Consider the following 25,543-nt stretch of genomic DNA (forward strand, 5'->3'; position numbering starts at 1 on the left):
ATGAACCATGTGACCCCCGGGGCGGGGCCATATTTGACCATAGAGGGATAATTTGAACAAACTTGGTAGAGAATCACTAGATAATGCTACATTACAAATATCAAAGCCCTAGTCTTTGATGTTTGGTCAAAAAAATTTTCAAAGTTTTTTCCCTATATAAGTCTGTATAAACCATGTGACCCCCAGGGTGGGGCCATATTTGACCCTAGGGGAATAATTTGAACAATCTTTGTAGAGGACCACTAGATGATGTCATATACAAAATATCAAAGCTCTTGGCCCTGTGGTTTTGGACAAGAGGTTTTTCAAAGTTTTTTCCTATATAATTCTATATAAACCATGTGACCCCCGGGGCCATATTTGACCCCAGGGAAATAATCTGAACAATCTTGGTAGAGGACCACTAGATTTTGCTACATACTTAATATCAAAGCCCTAGGCCCTGTGGTTTTGGATAAAAAGTCAGAAACCGTTTAACTGTTCCTGGCCAATGTGACCTTGACCTTTGACCTAATGACCTCAAAATCAATAGGAGTCATCTACAGGTCATGACCAACCTCACTATCAATTTTCCTGTCATTAGGCCCAAGCGTTCTTCAGTTATTGCCTGGAAACCATTTTCCTGTTCCTAGTCACTGTGTCCTTGATCTTTGACATACTGACCTCAAAATCAATAGGGGACATCTGTTCGTCATAAACAACCTCCATATATATTTTCATGACCCTAGGCCTAAGCGTTCTTGACTTATCATCCGGAAACCATTTAACTGTTCAGGGTCACTCTGACCTTGACCTTTAAAATACTGACCTCAAAATCAATAGGGGTCATCTGCTGATCATGATCAACCTCCCTATCAACTTTCATAATCCTAAGCCCAAGTGTTATTGAGTTATCATCCGGAAACGGATTGGTCTACATTCCGACCGACCGACCGACCGGCCGACCTACCGACCGACCGACAGACCGACCGACATCTGCAAAACAATATACCCCTCCTTCTTCGAAGGGGGGGGGGGCATAAAAATTCTAAACAACCGAACAGTTTAACAGAAACATTTAACAAAATAATTAACGAGCCATAAGCTATTTAACGAAAATATCATCGTTAAATATTAAACGAAAGTTTTGAACAACTGGGCCATTAACATAATGTGTATTAACACCATACACAACGTACAACAATCCTTAACAATCTTAACAAATGCTTATACAGCAGGAGTAGTATAGACCTTACTTATATACATACCAATAAAATGAACACAATAAAGTGGGTTTAGAAATTAGCATAAATTAACATGCATATATAAAGCAGTATCCGGAATTTCAGTTGAATTAAAAAGCATATTTCGTATCAGCCTGAGGTTGTATCAACGATTAAACGAGAGCCAAAAGATGAAAAAATATTTATTCCTCCTCTTTGCGCCTGTTTTCCTCAAATTTAATGTTTGTTTCGCAGCCACACATTTTCCAAGAAAAATACGATGAAAAAATTGTTCAATTTGTTGTAGTCAAAACGATTTTTTTTATACATTTCGTATCAGCCTGAGGTTGTATCAACATCTGTCTCTTAATTTAGATTTGAAAATATATAGATATGATATACACATAAATATTTACTAGTAAATACATAGATAATTATAAGTGTTTATTTCATTTTCAATATTTGCATAATCTGATATGCACAAGTAGAATAATAAGTTCATGTTCTTCTTAGTGCATCTATCCGACATACCTATCATATGTAGTGAAACAAGTCGCTTATAAATTGACAGATTTACATGCAAAATTCTTAAAAAATCATTTCTGATTGAATCTAGTGCACTATGGTATGAGAGAAATGCCAGTCTCCCTTTTAAATCTGAGCGATAAGCATGGAAGCAATTGGTATCTATTTTCACCTTTTTGGTATAATATGACCAGACCACAATCCAACGACCTCCCATACTGAAAACGTACTCTCTATAACTAGGCAAGTAATGTTAGCAATTAATGATGTGGTTCTTGCTTGTTTAAGTTGATCTCTTTTGTATTTAGTATCAGAATAAATTGTATTTTCTGAAATAAGAACTGGCAATACAGCATCAAACGATTTGTTTACATACCTTCGCAACTATACAAGTCTTACTGTAGATGTTTTTTCCGAGGCTATTTCTATTTCCTAATGGAACGAACTTTCCTTACACTGTTAAATTAAATGCGAACCGAATACAGACAGACGTTAGATAGTTCAGTTCAGATTATTTTGCATTAAGGCCACCGGCCCATACACATATACAATTTACCAAGTTGTCATGACAGCATGTTAGAATGTTCATTTTGTTCAGACATTGTAAACAATGATAAGTTACAAGTAAAATATTATTATTATTATCATAATTATTATTATTGTATACAACATTTATATAGCACTCTTTTCATATAATAATACGTTCAAAAGTGCTTTACAAAAACATTTATATAATGTTCAATAAAAACTGGTAACTGAATTATCATAGAGAGAATTTAAAATTACATTACGGTAATAAGATACCTAGCATTTTAAATTAAAGGTAGGCAGATCAAAGCATGAAACCAAATTCTATACAGTAAAACATTAACTGACATATCAAAGACACAGGTTAGAGCAGGATAGAACAGAAGATATCTTACATTTTGAACAGACAGAATTAACCAGTATGATGCCTGTGAAATGCATCACAGCATGCAAACCGTCCCGGTTGATTGGGTCAATCCCCACCCAAACGGTCCGAAGAACACTTTCTGCATTATTCTGTCACACTAAATTTCTTGATTAGAGTAATTAATTGGCCGGCAAAGTACCTACATTATTCTACCAGGTAATTAGTAAGATTAGTTCCCAAATAATTGTATGAATTAATGCGTCTTTAGCGCTTTTTGAAACTTTGCAAGGTCTTGCACTCTCTTATGCCAGATGGGAGGACATTCCATAACCTAGCAGCTGCTGTCTGAAAGCTCCTGTCACGAAATCGCACTGTACGACATGTGGGCACCGCTAGTTTTAATGCATTATTCTGCGATCTCAGATTTCTGGATGGCGTATATATTTCTAGCATGTTCACTACATAAGCTGGCGATTGATCTTCGAGTGCCTTATACGTATGTGTTAGAATTTTGTATTCTACCATACACTGCACAGGACACCAATGGAGTTCACGCAGCACAGGTGTTATATGGTCGTATTTGGATGTTCTAGTTACAATTCTAGATGCCGTATTTTGGACATATTGCATTTTGTTCATTGACTGTTTTGGAATCCCATGTAGAAGAGAGTTGCAATAATCCAATCGTGATGTAGCAAGAGAGTTGGTAAGAGATTTGGCTGCGTTTGCGGTTATATATTGTCTGGTGTGACTAATTTACCGCAGCTGTGCATAGGAATTCCTACACACACTATTCACATGTTGCTCCATCCTCCTGTTCGAGTCTAGGAAAGCACCGAGTTTCCTAACACTGCCAGATTTTCTGATTTTAGAGCCGTCCACTTTCACAGATATGTTTGAAACAGATTGTGTTTTGTGTTCAGATGAAAATATGATCAATTCTGTTTTTTTCTGCATTGAGTTTCAACATGTTGGTATTCATCCAACTTACTATATTCTTTAAACAACTATTCAACGCGATGAATGGTCTCTTCAGCAGACATTTTGTTTATTGGTTCAATACGTTGATCATTATAAACCCTTCTAGAAAGCTGACCACTAATTTTTAAAGACAACAATTTTTGTTTTTTCAACGTTAACTTTTAACTTCCATTCCAGACAATATCGACGTAAAGAATTTAGCTGAGACTGCAATCCACCAGTGGTGTCAGAAATTAATCCTACATCATCAGCAAACAGCAAAAGGAATATTTCATCTTCGCCTGGTGTTATTTGTACTCCATGCGTTACACGCGTTCTTATAAAGGAATCTAATTTATTTATAAATAAACAGAATAGTACAGGACTTAGTTTAAAGCCCTGTTTCAACCCAAGAAGACATTTAAAAGTATCTGTATTTGTGTTATTACATCTTACTCATGCTTTTACTGTGTTATAAATACTTTGTACAGACAGAAACAATTTACCCTTGATTCCCTGATGGAACAATGCATAATAAAGTTTTGATCTTTTTACAGAATCAAAGGCTGTCTTGAAATCTACAAAGGCGACATACACTTTTTTTCCCTTTTCATACATAGATATTTACTTACTATAGACTATAATACAAATCCATTGTCAATGATTGAATACCCAGAACGAAATCCTGCCTGAACCTCGGTAGTTTGGTATGGTTAACATGCTTATATACAGTTTACTAAAAATATCTTTTACTGCAATATCTCTGTAATTATCAGGGTAACTTGGCCTTTTTTATGTAGTGTAACTATTATTGATGTAGTCCAGTTAGATAGAAGTTCACCTGACCTTCAAATTCAGCATTAAAATCTATATCAGCCTTACTATTGAAGACGTTCATAAAATGATAATACCATTGTTATTATGTTATATAAGGAGGACACTTCTTATTGCTAGTTTCTCCAAAACAATGTTGAGTCTCGGACAGCAGATTCAAGTTTATATAAACATGAGTCATTATACCTCTTCTTTAGTTTACATACAGATTTATATTCTCTCTTGCAATCAATATAAGATATTCAATACATTTACTTTCACGAAATATTCTCAAATATTTATTTCTTTTTACTTTAAGAACTTTACATTCTTTATCAAACCAACTTTGTTTCACAGCCGACCTATTTACAAATTTTCGTATGCGTTTTTATACGGGTCACTACATGCTAAAATGGCATTTTCAAAACTTTTGACAATATCGTCAATATATGAATAACTATCATAATTTGTTTATCAATTTCATCAAACATACCGTCTATTACATTGTCTAACAGTGCAGATTCAAACAACTTACTATTTTCCTTATTTATACAAAATCTATCTTTTTCAGGTGTAATATTTTATACAAATCCTCGCTTAATGAAGACATATTCTCAGTAATATTCATTTGCAAACAAAGAAATAATGGTAAATGATCACTTTCAGACCTAGAATTTATTAAAAAGTGAGATATCTTATCAAGAATAGTTCTAGTTCAAATAAAATAATCAATAATACTGCATCCATGCGTACTAAAATACGTAAAATCTCAACTATTATCCCCAAATCTACAATTAATGATAATAAACATAGAATAACCTTTTACAAAATTCTTTTAATTCCTTGCCAAATTAAATGACAACGTCATCAATATTTTGTCGAGGGATTCCAACATTATCATTGAAAATATCAATACATTCCTGCAATTCAGGAATAGATTAATTTACGGACTCATTTTCTGATAAATCGCCACCAATCAGCAATTCACAATTTTCAAAAATGTCTGCATTGTCAACAATAAGGCTCACAAACCATTTAATACCATATTCCGTTTCATTGTTATAAAAAGGCGAATTCTCAGGAGGTAAATATAAACACACAAACATAACATCTACCCTTAAGTTAAAACATGTTTTATCAACGCGAAAAATTATTCCGTAAACATTCACAAATAGGGCTAAAAAGTGCTGAAAGGGTATTTTTGATATACACTATAACACCGCCCATATTTCTGCTACCTTTTTCCGACAATTTTGCATTACAAACATAACAAGTATAGTTATTCAAATAATACTGGCTTAAATCTGTATATATAACCCAACTTTCTATTAAACAGATAATATCAAATGTTTTTAGATACTCAATAGAGCCAAATTCCTTTATCTTTTCTGCGAAACCACATATATTCTAGGATAAAATGTTCAAATTATTATAAAAATGTGCAGAGCTTTGGCCTCCCTCTAGTCAATATTTGAAGACGCCCCTGTTAAAGTGGTATCCGTGTGTACGTGAGATCCTTGATTCACATCTGATTTCCTTGAAGCCTTTCTAAATACTCTTGTTTTCTGCACGTTATCCTGTTCCATGTCAGGCAAAATCTGTATAACACCATTCTTAAAATATTCTCTTTTTCCTCGCATTCCAAGTTCTTTCAACTTATCTCTTTCCCAGTTTGTAAGGTCATTTGCTATTTTAATACCACTATTCCTAAGTTCGCTTCTCATCGTGAAAAGCTTCATTTTATTTTTAAAAGTTTTGAATTTTACCAAAACTATTCTAGGCTGCTTATCTTGGATAGCTCCCATTCTTTTAGCACTAAGTATTGGACAAGAATCGTACTCATCATTTAGATAGGCAATTTTCAGAACATTTTCTTCAATTTTACTTTCAATAATTCATTTGTTTCTTCTCCATCCTCAGATAGACCAAACATTCTTAAATTGTTTCGACGGTTCTCTTTCTCCGAATAATAAATTTGCTTCTCTAGTTTATCAAAATCTTCATATTTCTTCTCATAATTATATGCTAACGACTCAAAATCTGATTCAAGAACTTCATTTCTGTAAGACATTTTTTTCCATTTGAGATTCAAGTTCCGTAATTCTAGATCCCATGCTGATCTGCTCTGTTTCAATGCCATCGACTTTTCACTTGATTTTTACCTTCACTATTTCATTTCTCACTTGTTCATTTTATGGTTTGGTTCGTTAATTGCTTCAAGTATTTGCAGTTGAGGGTCCGGGATCAAGCTCAGTATCAGAGGATGAAAGTAGTTACCGGTATTTTACGAATAACAGTTAGATTCAGTAAACGTAAAACATCTAAAATCAAACAGAATAAGACAAGATGAACGGATATACAGTGGGATTCATGTGGTCTCTGACTTAATCAGGCTATCAATACAGTAGACGAAATATCACATATACACAAATCACAAACGTGCCTGATTGTTGTTCACTTTTTCTGCAAAAATTGTAATTATGTTCCCTTTCCATATCTCCATAACATAATGGCGTGTGATTTTATCTAAAATTAACTAACGTCTATACAGGTTTAAAAGTCCAGAACGTATACACTCAATGAGTAAAAAACGAGTTCTTTGCATAACATAGCTTGCCCTGTGTAGATTCCAATTGACTTAAAACTGTATTTACAATGAAAAAAATATACACAATGTAAAACGTTAAATAACCAAGTGTCTGATACTTTTAACAGGGACAGCATCGAACTGAATAAATATTCACCCCTCTTTCAAACAGTTTACGTAATTTCCTCTTCGGAAAAGAACAATGGTAAATATGTGACTTCATTTACACCATGTTGACGTTATATCATTAAAGGTTCTTTAGAGTGTATAAATATTCTCTGGAGCAAACAAACAAAAATTTCAGTTAATGTTTCACCGCGAGTATATCTCTCTCTAAAATTCGACGACATACATTTCTGAGCTGTTTCATCATATGTCTTCATGGATTGCAGGAAGAACTGGATGCACTCAGGTATCCACGGGAAATAAAGTATTTTGGAGCACAAACGGTATGCTACATGTTCATGTGCACTTGATTTTACAAATACTAATGCTCAAAGATTTTTTCACATCATTCAAACCAGGTATGTTCTTATTTTCTGTCGTATATATCTTTCGCAAACTGGGCACACGGTTAACGGGTCTGCACACTCCATACACAATCGATGATGTGTACACGGCAGAAACAAAGCATTTACGTTGTTTTTACCACAAAACATACAGACGATCAAACGTTTCAGACGTTGATTTTCTTCCATTGGTGTTTCTGGAGAAAGGAAAACAAATGTAACGTTATAAAATCATTGTCACATCATACAATTATACAATATCACACCAACGTTAAGTCCGAAATGGAACTATTTTTGGTTTACAATTTGTAAAATTGGTTTACAATGTGTAAAGCTGTGAAACACTCGATTTATAAATAATGTAACAACATCTGTTATATTGAACAGTACTTGTCATATCCTCTTCCGGAGATATCATAACAGTCGAAACAAACATGCATACATACAAGAGCGAATTGAGAGAAACCAGGTATTATCTATATTTGAAACGTTTCTTTTCGTGGAACTGTAGGCACACTACTACAGACTATATATTTATTTATCTCTGGTAAAATATCGAAAATACGTCATTTCATTATCAACATTTATTTTTCAGTAAATATACTCGCAGAAACGACTGTGTCAGTGATGCAGAAGAAAAAAAATATTAAGAGAAGATATTAAAAAAAAACAACTCGTCATTTGACAACTAACGGATAGTATGATGAAATCAGATTTCTCTATTTTTCACAATATTGTGGTGTCTGCCTTTGACTGTATTGCTGCCAGACTACATACATGAGGCAAGAAGTACTGCGTTATTTGCGGTTCCAATTTAACAAAGTAATAGCCTAAAACATTCATTTATTTAAATATTTTATTAAAATACACGTTTGTAAAAATTTGTTTTGCTAATTTAAAGGACTTTGAAACCAGTTATCAGTTTTTCTAATGATTTTTTTTTCGGAAATATAAGGAACTATATCTTGTTTATTACCATTTTGTTTTCTCTCTAGTTCAACAGCTTGACGTTTCCTCTCTTTGATAACTTCAATAGCATCAAGAATTTCATCAATCGAGTGCAAAATAGTACCTATAAATCAAAGCAATACAGATTGGTAATAACAACAAAATATAAAGAAAACTCATCAGAATCATTATAGTAAATAATACAATTCACATGCAGTAATTGAATCTATATTGAAAATGAAGCGGCACGATTTTTAATAAATTACTTCTTTTTCCTTTATGTTATATGATCTTGTATGAATCTGTATATTATCACTCCTCAGGAACGTCTTCTGAAAGTGTACCTTCCGTAGAATATTCACACTGTTATTTCACTTCCACTGATAAAAAAGTTATTTCAAAACTATATCGCTACAAATGGTTTAATCAGGTAAGAATATTGTAAACTGGTTAAGTGTTACACTATATTTACAATTATTACTACACATGGACACATAATTCATAGATGATGTGAGAATATATGAAAACTGGTATATGTATTAAATATTGTTAAATAGTTGAAGGCGTATTTAAATATCTAACCTCTGTTTCTAATTTCCTGTACAGCTTCGTTGACATCTGTTTGTTGGTAACCCATTTCTAAACATGTATCTTTATGTTCGTTTAAAGCAGAATTATACACAGGGTCCCGCAGAGTCATTTGCTCCATCGCGTTTGATAAATCTTCATTATTTCTCTGCAAATATTGATGACATTTTCAATTACATTTAATTAAACAGCTCACTGAAATTCTGCTACAAACACGTATACTACAATTATGATGCCATAATGGCTTTCCTTATAGTATTCTACCTACTATTTTATAATTAAATGCGGCTTTCGTAATACTCAACTTTATTGTTTAAGAACCAGATATAAGTTACACATCATTCTACAGGTCTTTGAAGTGTAAGTAGCATCATTTTTGGAGATAAAAAAAATATCTAAAACTGTAACTTTTATGGCTAAAACTTATATTGTCGTGTGTACAATGTTTTGATTTTTTCCCGAAAATGTACGCTATTTGATTTCATGCAAACTATAATATTTTGGAAGTTTCAACAATACATCAACACATAATGTTAAAGCTGAAATTTAATAGTGTTTGATGGCCAAATGACTGGCTGAAACATACATTGAAAAATAATTTAACAAAATCGTTTTATTGTCAACAATTTCAGATCTTTTTGTCTAATATCTACATTAAGTAAATAAATATCAATTTTCAGAAAAAGGTATATTAGACACAATACTTCATTCCCATATTCTGCCGAAGCTTGCACTAGGGCTATAAATTCATCGCCCTTCTCTTTTCTGGCAAAAGGACATGCCGGAAACCAGCGACAGTGTTCAGTCCAGGGATCATCTTCCGGATCCCAGCGCCGTAAACCTCCATCACATGCAAAGCAGCGAACGTGGTCCTCGAAGCCTAAAATACATACATATATATATATACGTGTGTACGTGTGTGCGTGCGTGCGTGTGTACGTGTGTGTGTGCTCCCTGGCCTACGGCAACTAATGTGTCCTTATAGAATATAGCTTTTCACATTTATATCAACGTCACACATAAATAAAATTTATATACATTTTGGTACAGTACTCTTGTTCCGGTGTAAGAGTCACATAAACAATCTAATGTGAAAATATATCTATAATTCATACATATATGTGTGTGTGTGTGTGTGTGTGTGTGTGTGCGTGCGTGCGTGCGCGTGTGTGTGCTCCCTGGCCTACGGACCTAATGGGTGCTTATGGACTATAGCTTTTCACATTTATATCAACCACTACTGCATGCACATGCCATTAAACGGGTCATGAAATTGGCCTTATTTTTTTCAAAGGTATTTAACAGAGTTTTAATAGGTCACCATTAAAATTCACCCATTACTTCTTACTATTTAATGGGATTTTCATGACCATAGTTTTAATGCCATACATTAAAAATGACTTTGATGGCCATGAAAAGCTGCTTAAAATAAACCATTAAAATAAGTTAACAGGCTCCTTAAAGCTCCATGAAAATTTTTAATTGGCATGAAATTAATGTGCCATTAAAAAATACCCCTTAATTCCCCATTAATTAGTAAGAACTAATGGGGCCATTAATTTTTTTTAAATACTCTGTTAATGGCCGTTAATTATTAAAAAATTGATTAATGGTCACATTGAATATGTCAGATTCAATTTTAATGTGTTTATAATATTTAAGTTGTATATCAAATTAAGGGCCATGAAAATTTGCCTTCAGTTTAAGACATCTTAAGATTATCAACTTCATATTAATATTTGCCGTATTGATTTAAACTCCGTATTACTACACATGTAATAGTATCTATACATATGTACTGTTTTGTAAAATGCTAGAAGAATATTTGTTTCTTCTTTTTTCTCTTATTATTTTGTAATGTAAACACATGTATGATGTAACAGCCTGGTACAAACATTTGTTATATTGTATCCTTATTCTGTCATATGTTCATATGAAATCCGAAAATAAATGGATATTGTATTATATCGAGTTGTACTGAGAAGGGTTTACAGGTACCGGTTTAATAGATTAAGTGACCATGTGGGTAGTTTTAACTATTCAACATTATAATATTGACAAACATTCTGACCAAGTTTTTATTGGTACAGACATTAGGCATCAGGTGTATTAAAAAAGCAACAGTTACTGTTGATGACAATGTCAGCGCACAATGGGCAATCATAATTTAGCTCTACTTCAGTATTTTGTGCTCACATGCATGCACTGTACAGCTAAGAGCAAATGTTTGAGAGATTGCATCACAAGTAGCTTCTCCCATATCCAATTAAGCGTACCACACTCTTTGATTCATTGAAACAAAGAAGCGATTGATCTGCCCATGCCCCAAATGAATTTAAATCAGACTGTAAATCTTCACAATTATGTGTACTGTTCACTTCTCTATAAACTTTAGTTTCTACTCGAGAAATTTGAAAATCTAAACTAGTCTGAACACATTTTATAATGTAAATTCCTTACCCCACCCATTTTCTTATACAAATGCTGATTATTTGGACAAGAAAAACAAAGAACAGAAAAAGTGGCATGCATCAATACGTATTTACCCTTACCAAAATATTGTAGATTGATGTTATCAAATAAATTAATACGTTTCCATCCGACTTTCATTGAAATAAATCCGATTTTTGTAGGAACACAATTTGCCAAACATTTGAAAAAAATGGCGTAACTTCATCAAGGAGAAATAACTTCAATGCAATTAAATATAACATCATGATATATTATAGACGATGTGTGCATAGTATGTATTTATTGTGAATAAAGTCCAGTTTAGAACAATATGAGAGTGAAATTATAAGCATTCAATAGGAGAGCAAGCCAAAAACCAAAAAGAAAATATATACGAATAACATTTTACAGAATTTAGGATTAAATGGGCATTACATTGCTGTTAAGGGCCATAAAGTTTACTCTTAAATGAAATCCTACACAACCTGAACATTTAATGGGTATTAAAGCAAATTTAAGGGCCATGAATAATCCTGTTAAATTAAAAAAATACAGAATTTCACTATTTTTTCAAAGCCATTCACTATTTTAGCTACCAAACTAAATTTTTAATGGCATGATTCATGGTTAAGATGGGCGTTTTAATGGATATTTTACAGGGTTTTAAACCATTTTTAATGGTATGTACATCCAGTAGTGAACGTCACACATAAATACATTTTATATACATTTTGGTACTCTTGTTCCGGTGTAAGAGTCACATAAACAATCTAACGTGAAAATATACAGTCGAGTCCACTTATTACGAACTCGCTTGATACGAATTTTCGGCTATAACGAACAAAATCTGGATTTCCCGGCTGAGTCCTTCTATTTCTTTGTAAAATTATTTCGGTAATAGCGAACCCGCTTCATACGAATTTTCGGGAGAAATAAACACACGTTGGAAGTCCCAATGAGCTAAAATGTTATAAGTTTCATTTTTTTTGATACGAACTATTTTAGAAGTCGGCGGCCACTTTTTGCTACGCTTGATTTTTTCTGGATAATATTTGCATTAAACGTTTGTTAAACATTTGTTAACACAGCCAGTCATACATCGCAAAGTAGGCCCGCCACAAATAGAAACTGTAGCGGAAAGATACAGCAGAGTTAACAGGTACATCTACATAAGAAATATGACGTTTAATGGAAGGGGTGACACAAGGAGGAATATACAAAAAGGAAGAGCAACGTTTTGAAAACGCAGTATTCCGAAAAGTTCTTATTTTGAGTGAAACGCAGTACCGGATTTTAACTTACTTGCTACGAAACTACATAAAGCTGAATATCATAATAATTATCAAGTCTACCAGTGTAATAAAGACCAGCCTCTGCCAATTGCCTGGGTGTCTGAATCATCTGTCTTGGCCATTTGTCAAACGTAAGAAGTCGTGATTCGAAAGTTTGATATTCTTCATGTCGAACTGTGAAATTTACCTCCGGGCGTGTTCTCGGACGTACTGTTAACGAAATTTGCATTGAAACATTTGATTTTGACATTTTTGCAAAAGTCACTGTCATCCATCATTAAACATTCAAAATTATCTTTAGAAGAAGTGAAGACGTGAGCATGAATTTGTCAGTTGAACAACAACATATTATTACTAGTTTCATTGTCCTTTTTGGCAGTTCATGGCCTTATTTCTTTCATTTGTTCTAATGTCGTTTTTTATATGATAACAGAGACGATAAATGTCAAATCATTAAACAAACAATGTCTCATTATCAAAGTATTGGTTTATTATTATGCAGAATATTACCATTTAAGCTGCCTTTAAATAATTGAATTCGTCTTATGATTTGATATGATACTACATATTATATGAAATCATGTACAAATTGACTTGATATAGCGGCCCCTGTAATATCAGATGGAACTCAATACTGCTCGTCTTATTTTCGAATCCCAGAATGTTTGATCTTTGCGAAAATGTTCTGAGGTGTTTACGTTCTCCACCTCTTATTCATTTGGGGAAGTTGTCATTTACTTATTGATAACATGTTAAGGTATTAGACCCCTAATGGTAATGTTTACAAAATGGTATTTGCTTGGTATATTCTTAAAGTTGACCGTGTTTTGCACTGTGTTGCAATTTTTAACATCTTTTACCGTGCCGTTTTTTTAAAAATAATTTTGTATATTTTATGGTATTTCCTCAAGCTCAAGTAGAGACAAATTTCAAAGTGATGACCGCTATCCAAAATGTTTGCAGCTAATTCATTATACCATTAAATTTGATAAAAGGAACATCAAACTATAGGTAAATAATTGTAGAACACAAAACAAAACTGTCAATAACAAAATTCTAACTCCAACATTGAAAAATTAAAGTCGAATCCTACGGGTCTGTTTTGAATTTTGCTCCCTTTTTTCAAAATTCTAACACGACGAGCAAATAACCTACATACATGTAGAGTAAAATCTATTTCTGGTTATTCTGCAATAAACCACTCGCGTGCAATGACGTCATCCGATCCAGGTGCGAAGCACGGTCGTAAAAAGTAGTTACCATTTTTTCTAACACTGTTGATACTTGTATGTCGTGTTAGAATCGAATTAATACGTTCCCAAGTGTGATGTATCGTTCTTATGCGAAACAATATATCACTCAGGCCTACGGCCGTCGTGATATATTCTTATGCATTAGAACTAAAAACTCGGGTTATTCTACGATAAACCACGTTTGGGAATTCATTATTTCTTATATAACCTTGGGCTAGAAGTAAAACCTACCTACATTTCCTCCACAATATGTTATCTAAAGAGTGAAGGCAAAATAGAGAATTTTTACCGCATGTAACTCAATATTTTTAAAGATGTCTAACTCTGTCCCCTCTGTTTCAGATGTAAATTCATTATGAACAGCAAGAAATACTTACCAAATGAATTTTTTAGACTTTTGTATAATAAATCTATAATAAGTCTTGAAGAAGTAAAAACTTACTAGAAAAAAGACAAAATAAGGGAAAAAATGGTCCAAGCAGGGCTTGAACCTACGCTCCCCACCCCCTCCTCCCAACACACACTTGAAAATTGTAGTCAAAATATGTTTATGGTAGGAATTGAATACACTTCAGAATGGATGTATTCTATTATGGGGCTAATACCTTAATACTGGTAAGAAATCAAAGTGTACTTGTTATGTTAATAAAACGTCGTTTGCAGCTGAAATAATGTTCACTGTGGGGAATCACATGATCAAAATAATCTCTAAACCAAAGTTATATTTTGAAGAACATGAGTAAATTTCCTGTCATGATAAGATATGAAATTTAAACATAGCCTATCATGTGACTAATAAAAATTGTTAAATTATCATGTAGTTGACAATAATGATAGATATCCTGCAATTACAAACACTAAGGAAAATAATAAGTATCAGTTTCTTGAAGTGTTCCAGATAATTAAAAGGTGATTTTGATTGAAATCTATGTAGTTTTAGGATACATGTATGTTGGCATATGATAGGCTATATTTTAAATTAACAGCAAAAGATTCTTCAATATTATCCCATATTATTCATATTTTTATTTTGGTTTAGAGATTATTTTGATTATGTGATTCCCCGCAGTGATTTTGAATACGGTGTTAATCACGCAAAACAAATAATTATTTACTACGCACATTATTATTATCCAGTAGAAGAAAGGTTCACAAAGGGCTTTTAAGAAATCTAATAACACTTACTACCTACACGTATCTTTTTAAAGTAACACATAATCAAAAAACTGTACATAAGTTTGAAATACACTTTAAAGGCGTATGCTAGAATTCCCTGTATATGAGATGGGCGAAAATTTTCCCAATAACAGAATTTCTTTAAACTTTGGATATTGAAGGACAATCATCTAAGAAACAAAATAATGCAATAAAAATCATAGGTCACCGGATTCGAAAAAGAGTTATCTGCCCTTGAAAACGTCATTTTTGGGGGAAATGCCGTTTTCAAGGGCAGATAACTCTTTTTCGAATCCGGTGACCTATGATTTTTATTGCATTTTTTTGTTTCTTAGATGATTGTCCTTCAATATCCACAGTTTGAAGAAATTCTGTTATTGGGAAAATTTTCGCACCAAATTCTAGCATACGTCCTTAAAGTGCAGTTTCTTTTGGGTGAAAATATAACTATAACAGCTTGTCCAAACATATTTTATTGTTTTCTTGAATGACATGACTTTCATGTGTTCTTTTAGTTTTATAATTTTGTATCACTTAATGATGCTAACACGAAAATGCTAGTTTAATTTTTGTCATGCTATATTCCTTTTCTATTGTATCCAATTTGTACCGAAATATTTACTTGGAATTGTATTTGAGAAATTAAAGCATTTCTTAAAGTAACTACACCGAAGCGTTTTTTTTTCCTTTTCTTTTTTAAAGAAAAACTCATGCCATTTTGTAAAGAAAATAAATGGTAGCATGTGTTTCTCTAATACATAATATATTGATGGCATTTTCTATCGTATATTCTAATATGCTTAGCTCTGTTAAAACACGCTTACGCTAGAATGGGGTCACGTTAACGTGCGGTGACGTCAAAGTTTTTGTTGCGACCAAGAAAGAGCGGTACTGTATTTTATCTACTGTTTTAGATTAAAGGCATATCAGAATTGAAATAATTTATAGCAAAACCGTGTTTTAACACTATTTATACACTCGGGTGGTAATACGTCGTACAAATAATTTCATTCGGGCTACACCATCGTGAAATTATTACGCCCGACATATAACCGCCCACCGTGCATAAATATTGTTAAAGCACTCTTTTGCTATAAATCATTTTTTAATCCAATATTCGGATCCGATCGAGGGTCAAGGCTATTCTTAATTTGTTTCATTTCTGGTACATGTACTTCTAATTGTTATGCCGAAAAGCATTCATTTAAATAAAATTCAATACTTATCATTTATTATTTATTAAGTGATAAATTGAAATGCAAATTACATAGCAGTTTTCAACTACAATGCCTGTAATGTTTAATAAAAGATAAAACTCTTTCCTAGATAATGTCGCAGTAATAAAACACTGTCGTAATTGTGATATCTAACTTACATTCGAGCTGGCGTTGCCTGTTTAGCTCTGGGTCTTGGACTCGCAATTGATTCTGAAATTTAAAATATGTAAGATTGTCATTCATAACATTGCCTGATAAAATGACACACCTTTACTGGGCCTCTCTGATCGATTAATTAAAGTCGATGACTTTCAGCTACTTTCCCCGTACCAATGGGGGTTCAAACCATCGCTTGGGGTGTAGATTTCTTCATGTGAGGAAGCTGCCCAGCTGACTAACGGAAAATGTAATTGAAAAGAATGCTCGGAGTGGCACATTGACTTTTCCATCACCATCAAAAGCTGGAAATGGCGCCATAGGACAAACATTTTGTCAATTTGATACTAAAAAATGTCTTCGCATCTAAAATGATAGTTTATACATAATTTATTTTAGGTCGGTTGAGAAGGAAGTTCTATAACTTATATTAATCACTCATGACACCTCATTCCTGATGGAATCCATCGCCACGAGGGTATGAGAGAAGAGATAAGTTTCCCTTTTAATGCTGAGCGCCAGGAAAGCGAGCTACTGTTACCATTTTCACGTCTTTGGTATGACGCGGCCGGGGATTTAACCCACAACCTCCCGCACTCGAAGCGGACGCTCTACCACTAGGCTATTATTATTATCATATATGTTATCATTATGTATCTATTCAAACTATGTTTAATATTTGAATCCATTTGCAAATCATTTCGATATGACTTGTTTGATTGTGCAGCTTCGCAAAATAATGAATGACTTAGATTTTAGACCTAAAACAAAACTGTACAGCTTATCAAAGTTAGTATAACGGTCTTATGACTAGATTAGACGGCTTACAAGTCAATAACAGGAAATAAAGCGCAGGTAGGATATGACATACAATAAAAATCTAATGAAACATATAAAAATATTTTAAAATTTTCTAGATTTACAAACAAATTCTTTCGAAAGTCTATTCACAATTAATTCCGAATAGTTCGACCTTTACTAGTATATTACTTCTCGCATACATCTGCTATATACATTTACTTAAATATTAGAACAAATTTACCAAGATACTTGATAGCTGTGCTTGCCCAAGATACTCCAACAGAAATGGACATCGGCTTGAGTGCCTCACATGTTCTATTAAAGGATTATCATCTTCAGAAAAGTCTTTTAGCCCGATTCCACACTGGAAACATCGAACCAAGTCACCTTGATCTACAACAGAACAATAACTTTGGTTTCTAATGTGTAAAGCACTGCTGCATAACTCTTTCTGGACAGGTATGTTCGTCTTCTCACTAAACCCAAGAAATTCTGTTGTGAGAACCAAATTAAGACTTTCAAAACTGTTATCTTCCAAAGTGATAAATATAATATCTAAACCAATATGTTTCATTTTGAAAAAGCTATCAAGCACTCGTTTCAAACTTCAGATGACATAGATCTAAAAAGATCTCAGTTAATCATTACAAATGCATTTCGTATTGTTTTTGTACTGCGCATCATGAATATTGCGAAGGCTTTTTATAGTTTTACCTGTGAAGAAAAATCCAGTTTCACTTAATTGATTTGGGTCGGGTTTCCTGTGCGTCCATCTTGCATATGTCCTTAGTCTCTCGTTAAAATCTGAATAAGCTGAATGCCTTGCATGGCTGCTTGACCTGTCAGATACTGCCGGCTGTATTGGTGTATGGCTTGAACTTGACCCAAGAACGTAAAGATTACTATTAAAAGGCAGAAACGAGGCACCATTTGAAAACGCTATTTCACTGCGTCCATCGTTCTCTTGCTCACCTGAAACTTGTTGAGGATATTCGTCTCTGATATGATACTGGTTCCCGGTGTGTGGGATAACATTCAGTAAAACTTCACCATTTAAAGGTATGATTATCTTTGATAATTTTGCAAGTGAGATAATTTTCCTCTTAGAGCTTTTACAGTAATTTCGACGCCTTCTATAAATTTTTTTATTCCTACCGTAAATATCGTTTTCATAATGTATTCCATTTACAAAATTCACTGCATATAATTTTTCTGTTCCTGTCGTCTGTATTATCTTTAGCTCATTTTTCAAATTCTTACAAATTAAATCACCAAAATTAACAGATAAAACTGCTGTCGACTTTTTTATTTCTTGAATCTCTTCTGAAATTTCTTTGAATAAACGCGATGTATCTAAATTTTCTGTTAACGCCCTAGCATTTCCTTGGACTGTCCAGTATATGGCCAATGTATGATTACTACCATAACTACCATAGGTACTGTCCACTTCTTTAAGGTCTAAATATTTTCTGTCTGACTGTTCCTGCAGTGTTGCTAAGAGATGACCTGTGGTAAGGGTCAATACATACACCTCTTTGTTTTGTAGCAACATAAGACAGTCTTTGAAAACATTTGCGAGTAAAACGCTGCGATCTAGTATGTCAACCCAAGTAAATTTATCTTTGTAGTCTATTTTAAGTAATCTTCCTCCGCTACACGTAATATTTTTGTTTTTGTCAAATATCATTGTGGTAATTCGTATCCTTTTTAGCATAAACACAGCTTCCATTCTTTATTCTATGTAAAACTAAATTGCTTTGCAGAGCAAAAACTACGAAGTGTTTGAATCCGCCATTATACGACCAGCTTTTGTTCACCACATTTCCTTATTTAGTGTCTGTACACCTTTTACGATATCTGACCTCAGATATTGATTCGCCGTGTAAATAAACGTACTAGTATTTAGGAGTGACCTGTCGCTTTTATTAATAGATCTGAAATGTTACTGGAATAATCCACTTCAGTAAAGGGGTACCCTACCTTTATATAACTTATTTTTATAATAAATATTTAAATGATTGCCTCTTCGACAATTAGACGCCGTGGTGCAGTGGTAAGAGTGACGCCTTTAGAATCTAACTTTTGTGAGTTCGAATTCCAGCGGAGATCAATATATATATATATTTTACGTTTATTTTTTTTTTGTTTCATCTGATATTTTGGTAACATACATTTAAAATGATAATAATGTTAAAGATGTATTTGAATTGCATTACTTTTATCATTTTGCTATTTTTGCATATAACACAGGTTTTTCAAATATCTTTATGATTGTGAATTATTCAACATGGTTGACATAGCTCTTGACGATTTAGTCATTCAACTAGCTGATGACACTTATAAGGAGGAAACCGACGCCGCCAGCGAGTGTGAGGATGCTCCATTGGGCGCGTGTGTTTGAAATGTATTGAATGTATTTAAATTGTATGAATGAAATTAAAAATGAAATTGAAATGATGAAATAAAATGAAATAAAAAAAAAACCTGAAAAATAAAATAAAACAAATTCAATCATAAAAAAGTCGCCTTGTGTGGGTTTCGAACCCACAGCCTCTTATACCGTGTTCAGACTACGTTTTTAATCCTACATTAACTTGGGTTTATTTTTTAAACTCGTTTGCGTCCACACTATATGTGGTGTTAAACGTGAATTTTGTAAAGGTCAAGTGGTTTCTGTAATGTAGCATTAAAACTACCTCGGGAGGTGGTTTTAATGCTACATTAAAAAGTAATACTACATTATTTTACAAATGTGAACGCAAATGTGAGTTATATCTGGTTTTACAATCCCAAATCCACAGATCTTACCCTTTGGCGGAAGAATACCATGTGTTTCTCTTTTGTATCAAACAATTGATGCTGTGGCTGGCAAAAGTAATTGGACTGTTGATGAAACAAAAACACTAAATTGCGATATGGAGTCATGCTGACGCTCAAAATGGACAATAGATGGAATGAACAGAAATTCTTAGATGAACACAGAAGTTTAAACATTGATGACCCCTTCTTGTTTCAGTCAGCCTCAATTCTTTGTAACCTTTTTTGCTTATTGCAAGATATTTGTTAACTTCCAACATTGCATGTATATATTTAAACCACATTTCTTTGCCTAGTGTGGATGCAAACTAGATTATATTTTGATGGGTTTTGAATGTCAAATACCAATTATAGCCAATTAGTGCCTGATAAAAATAAAACCGATCTGCTAGTGTGAACACGGTATTAATCGCAAAAGTTAAATCACTAGCAAGATTCCTCAATTCTACCAACTAAACTATCAGTGCAATGTCAATCTGTTCGGTATTTGAAATATATTTATAGTTTTAAATAAGTCAAATATCTTTCAAACCCTTATTTAATAAATGGAACAGTCTGGAAAATCCAAATCTAAAAATAAAAGCGACAGGTCACTCCTAATTGCTAATAATCACTTTTTAATTGTGTAGCTTCGACAGGTCATAGTATTTTTTTTTTATAATTTATTATATACATCACATGTTATGTAAAAACTGCATCTCTCTATCAGTACAACTGAAAACGTATAAATTTCATTAATTAGTCCCTTCCTCATTCATTTTATCAAAAAGTTACAATTCAAGTGTCCTTCACATTTCAATAAATTACAAGGATCTATTTTTACCTTCAAGTACATGCTCGATTGGTTAAAATAAACTTAATGTTTCGTAATAAATAAACACATAAAACAAACAAAAGACTAAGATAAGATTTATATTCCCAATGCGGGGTGCTTAAAGGCATAACATTCTATATGTAACAAAGTTTAAAAAAGGCAAAGTAAAACTTCCTCTTAGCTCTTATATATATATAAAGAAAACAAAGAAACAAAACATAAACTAAGAACAATGTCATACACAAAATTAATCTCATGTACATTGTATTCAAAGGTCATTATATTTATTATAATAAAACTTTAATATTGACTTATTATTTGTTATGAATTTATTCAACTGTTTAAACTATTTAGACTATTAATTATGTAGACTCACCTCGATAGCTTGGCACATACTCCTAACCTGTTACAGTGGATTAACATTAGTCACCATTCGTTAATTCTGTTCTATACTTTCTTCGTTAAGGTATCCGATCCACAAATAAGCAAGTTCTATATAACAGTGCTATTAAAATATATCAAATATTGATGCCTGGTAAGCTCATATAATTTTGGTATCATTTGAAAGTGTATTGTTTACTGAAAAAGAAAGTATAAATTACAAGACAAAAATTTGTTATAGAAATTTATTTTCTTATTTTATAGTTTTCAGTGACACTTCAACAGAAATCCAGTTACTACAGTGTAAGATTTATCATTTCGTAGTCAAAAACATGACTGAAATGATTCTTGCCTATTATTTATGGTCATATTATTTATGGTAATTATATTTACTAATTCTTCTTCAGCAGACACAACTCTTTTAAATGATACCAAAAAAACATGGGGTCACCAGGCATCAAAATTTACCCATTTGTGGAGCGGATATCGTAAGCTTTGTGGAAAGGTAGTTTGTTGTACATAAAAAGTAGCGGTATAAATAATCCACTAATATACAAATAATGAAATATTTGTATGTCAGAGTTTTTGTCTTAGGCATATCAGTATAACATACTTTATAACATATTCTAAAATAACACGGCCTGATTTGTTTTCCTATTAAACAAAGAAGGTTGAAAACTGTGTGTTATTGTTCAACAGTTCATTTTTCAGCCGTCACAATTGTTATGTCATGGCGTTTCGAAAAGAAATCAACATAAATCTGGCAAGTATTTGATGCGCCCTCGTGATATAATTCCTTCGCAGCTTAACTCCAAACAATGATTTTATTCAACGACAAATCATTATTTGGGATGTATCATTTCTTGATCATCACAACGATATTATGTTGACGTCACGTCAACGTGATATTTAACGCCATGAATGTATCGAGAAATGGCGCTTCCGAATTTGATCAAATATTTTAGTTAAAATATGTTTAAAACGAAATATATCACATGACAAAACTGTCTTGATTAATTTTCATACACAGTGAGTTGGTTTACTGTGCAGAATAATTCGTCATCATTTGCGCTCTAACAGAACTATTCCGCAAGACGTATTACCATTTCCGGTTCAGGCGTGTAAAATCAAAGGAGCGTGACGACCTACCATTTGGCGTCATACATGCACGAAGAAGAAATTCTATAATTATTATATCTGATCTAAATTTTACAAAAAATACGACATATTAGAAGCGAAGCAATTTATAGCAAAATCTTGAGTGTTTGAACTCTTTTTATACACTCCGGCGGTTATACATCGTACGGATAATTTCACTCCGCCTACGCCCTCGTGAAATTATAAGCTCGACGTATAACCGCCCATTGTGTATAAATAGTGTTAAAGTACGGTTTTGCTATAAATCATAGGTATAAAATCTCGAATACATACAATTGGTAACGTGTTTTGTTACTGGTATCAGCAAGAGAGAGTTACACGGACATTAACAACATACTTCCCTCTATGTGTGTGTGAGGTTTAAGAGAGGTAGATGCATTAGTTTTCAAGAATTTTAATCCAATATGACTGCCAGTCGGCCATCTTGGATCCGATCCGAAAAAAATATTATACGGATATTAACTACATACTGCCCTCAATGTGTGTGTAGTTTTAAGGTAGGTGCAACAGTTTTTAAGAAATCGGAGGAACATTTTTTTTGAGGACACATACGGACAGACGGACAGGGATAAACCTATGGTCCCCTCCTGTCTTACCTCATCGACTTTTTGAAGTCGTCAGGAAACATTCCATAGGGAATCGACAGAAGGTAATTTCTTGCGTGACATACTAGGGACTCTGTGTATACTTTCGGTCTCTAATTCTGTTTTAAGAGAGTAATGTCTGTTTAACCAAAACGGAATATTTGCATGTAAACGATTCTGAAGCATTCAATTGCATTATACAAGACGAATTTTTGATGCATGGCATCAAAGAAGCCGCAATTTCTTTGTTCCTTAAAATGTCTTAGGCATAGAAATATGGAAGTTGTCTATGAAGTAAAATGTTTAGTAGATAAATGATTATAAAATTGCACCACGTAAAATTGGTGCACGGTGATGTTAAGATTCCGTATCATCAATACTTCAGATTTATACGTCATTTATTTAGGACAGGTGAAATATCAGACAATTATCCTTCTGAATGCCATACAACATCTTAGGAATTGTTTTACACTGAAACTAGATGACCTTGGACAACATGTCAAGCTCGACAGGTGTCAAAAGGACTAACAGCACCAAGTTTGACCTTTAACCACTAAGTATGACTTTGAGGTAGGGGTCTCTGTAAAGAAATTTAGTTCCATGTAACTCTTTCTGTCTTAAAAATATGTTAACCAGAGTTATGTTTTGAACCCATGTGCACACCGGCACAGCAGCTACTATCAACAAAAAAACATCATGTACCAAAATGTAAATTTATACCACTGCATCACTGAAAAGAAACAGTAACTATTATAACTGTTATGTAAAAAGAGTTTTTATTCAGTTAGCAGACGTCTTGGAATGTGAAATGTAACTTGATTATAATTTATACACCGGTTGAAAAGAAAATCTTCTCGGTTTAAGGTTTTGAATCATTAATACCAACTTCTGCTAATTCTGACCAAAAGCTTTAGGACGGTCATTCAGATCATCTTCAATGGAATATTAGGGCTTTACATCTCTATAATTTGTGATACACGCAGAGTTAAAAATTGCCATTAAAATCTCATAAATTGGTGCCTATTTTGCACGTCACACACATACTCCTTTCACTCCAACATAAAGAAAATTATTCATTTAAACCAAAGTTATCACAATAACTTTGAATCCAAGTTTTGCAAAGTAAAGGTATTGATGTACATCTATATATATATATATCCAATCATCCTATGAACATTAAACATTCTGGGTCATGTGTTTCTCCAATTATTGATCGGAAATGGTTTTCTATGTTTAGACCCCTGTGACCTTGACCTTTAATAGAGTGACCCCAAAATGAATAGAGGTCGACTACTCTGGATATTCAATCATCCTATGAAGTTTAAACATCCTTGGTCAAGTGGTTCTTAAGTCATTGATCGGAAATGGTTTTTTTCATGTTCAGGCCTTTGAGACCTTGACATTTGATACAGTGACCCCAGAAACGAGGGGTTGTCTACTCCATAAGTTCTGTCATCCTATGAAGTATGAAGGCTTTAGGTCAAATGGTTCTGGTTATTGATCGGAAATGAAGTGTGACGGACGGACGGATGGACTCACGGTCAGAGCAAAAACAATATGTCTCCCCCAGATGGGTTGGGTGGGGGAGACATAACTCTCCTGTGTAGCTTAGTACGTTGGTCTGCAGCTATTTTAAATGGCGTGTATACAAATACCATTTCTTTCTTAATTCTGTTTTAAAGTAATTTTTTTTTCACTGCACGACCAAATTAAAATTGCCAACGTTTCACAGCAAGTAAGAATAAAACAGACATCAAAATAATGCAAAGCTATGAAAAATCCCAATGCTGTTAAAGCACGGCCAATTTTATCAACTTCTCGTATCTATTAAAACTGTATTCACTTATCTTTTTATGCCATTCTCTCCAAGTTTGATAACTAGTGACACGCATATTCACTACACGTTCTACACTAAAGCCGATCACATAATCTGAAAAGAACAAACTAACTATTAAATATCACATTTAATTAGTTGACATCGGCGTATTCTACCAAAACAAGTACTGTCCGCACTTTTATAGTACAGCTAAATATAATAGCAACTTTAGCACGCTTTTAAAAGTACGACCAAAATAGCAAAGCCAAGATACTTTAATAGGAACAAAAGCAAACAGTCAACAATTTCGCTTTACCAATTTCTATAAACGAAAATAAAACAGCTAGCGTTTTCCCAGCAAGGCAAAATATATGAAAGTCCTGCAAAAAGTTCTGTCATTTGGTTCGGATTTCTTAAGTGCTACGTTTTATCAAAATTATTTTTATTACAAAGCTTCGAAGTATTCCCCCTCCACCGAAACACATTTTTGTAACTAGTCTTCCTTTGGTATATGTTGGAGACAAGGTAAAATGGCGCTGCCAAGAGAACTTCTGGACTTCTATTTCTTTCCATAAAGCATTTTCTTAAGCCTTGGAAATA

The 25,543-nt window shown here is 33.3% G+C and overlaps 1 protein-coding gene across 4 annotated transcripts; it reads right to left on the reverse strand.

The window, feature by feature from the left end:
• Positions 1 to 421: 421 nt before the first annotated feature.
• Positions 422 to 24,262, reverse strand: LOC123551371 (baculoviral IAP repeat-containing protein 7-like). Of its 4 annotated transcripts, none has more exons than XM_053525033.1 (9): positions 21,381 to 24,262; positions 18,088 to 19,230; positions 17,615 to 17,865; positions 16,575 to 16,626; positions 12,831 to 12,980; positions 9,732 to 9,907; positions 9,022 to 9,175; positions 8,468 to 8,563; positions 422 to 7,688 (listed from the first exon to the last, which is right to left on the reverse strand). In XM_053525033.1, the coding sequence occupies exons 2-9, from the start codon at positions 19,100 to 19,102 to the stop codon at positions 7,498 to 7,500; spliced, it is 2,085 nt and encodes a 694-aa protein (XP_053381008.1). In that variant the 5' UTR covers positions 19,103 to 19,230; positions 21,381 to 24,262; the 3' UTR covers positions 422 to 7,497. The 4 variants fall into 4 exon arrangements, with proteins under 4 accessions (XP_053381008.1, XP_053381007.1, XP_045196193.2 ...); XM_053525032.1 differs by having other exon boundaries at positions 18,088 to 20,904; XM_045340258.2 differs by having other exon boundaries at positions 17,615 to 17,766; positions 18,088 to 24,262.
• Positions 24,263 to 25,543: the final 1,281 nt, after the last annotated feature.

The sequence above is a fragment of the Mercenaria mercenaria genome, chromosome 15 (assembly GCF_021730395.1).
Source record: "Mercenaria mercenaria strain notata chromosome 15, MADL_Memer_1, whole genome shotgun sequence".
Classification (NCBI taxonomy): domain Eukaryota; kingdom Metazoa; phylum Mollusca; class Bivalvia; order Venerida; family Veneridae; genus Mercenaria; species Mercenaria mercenaria.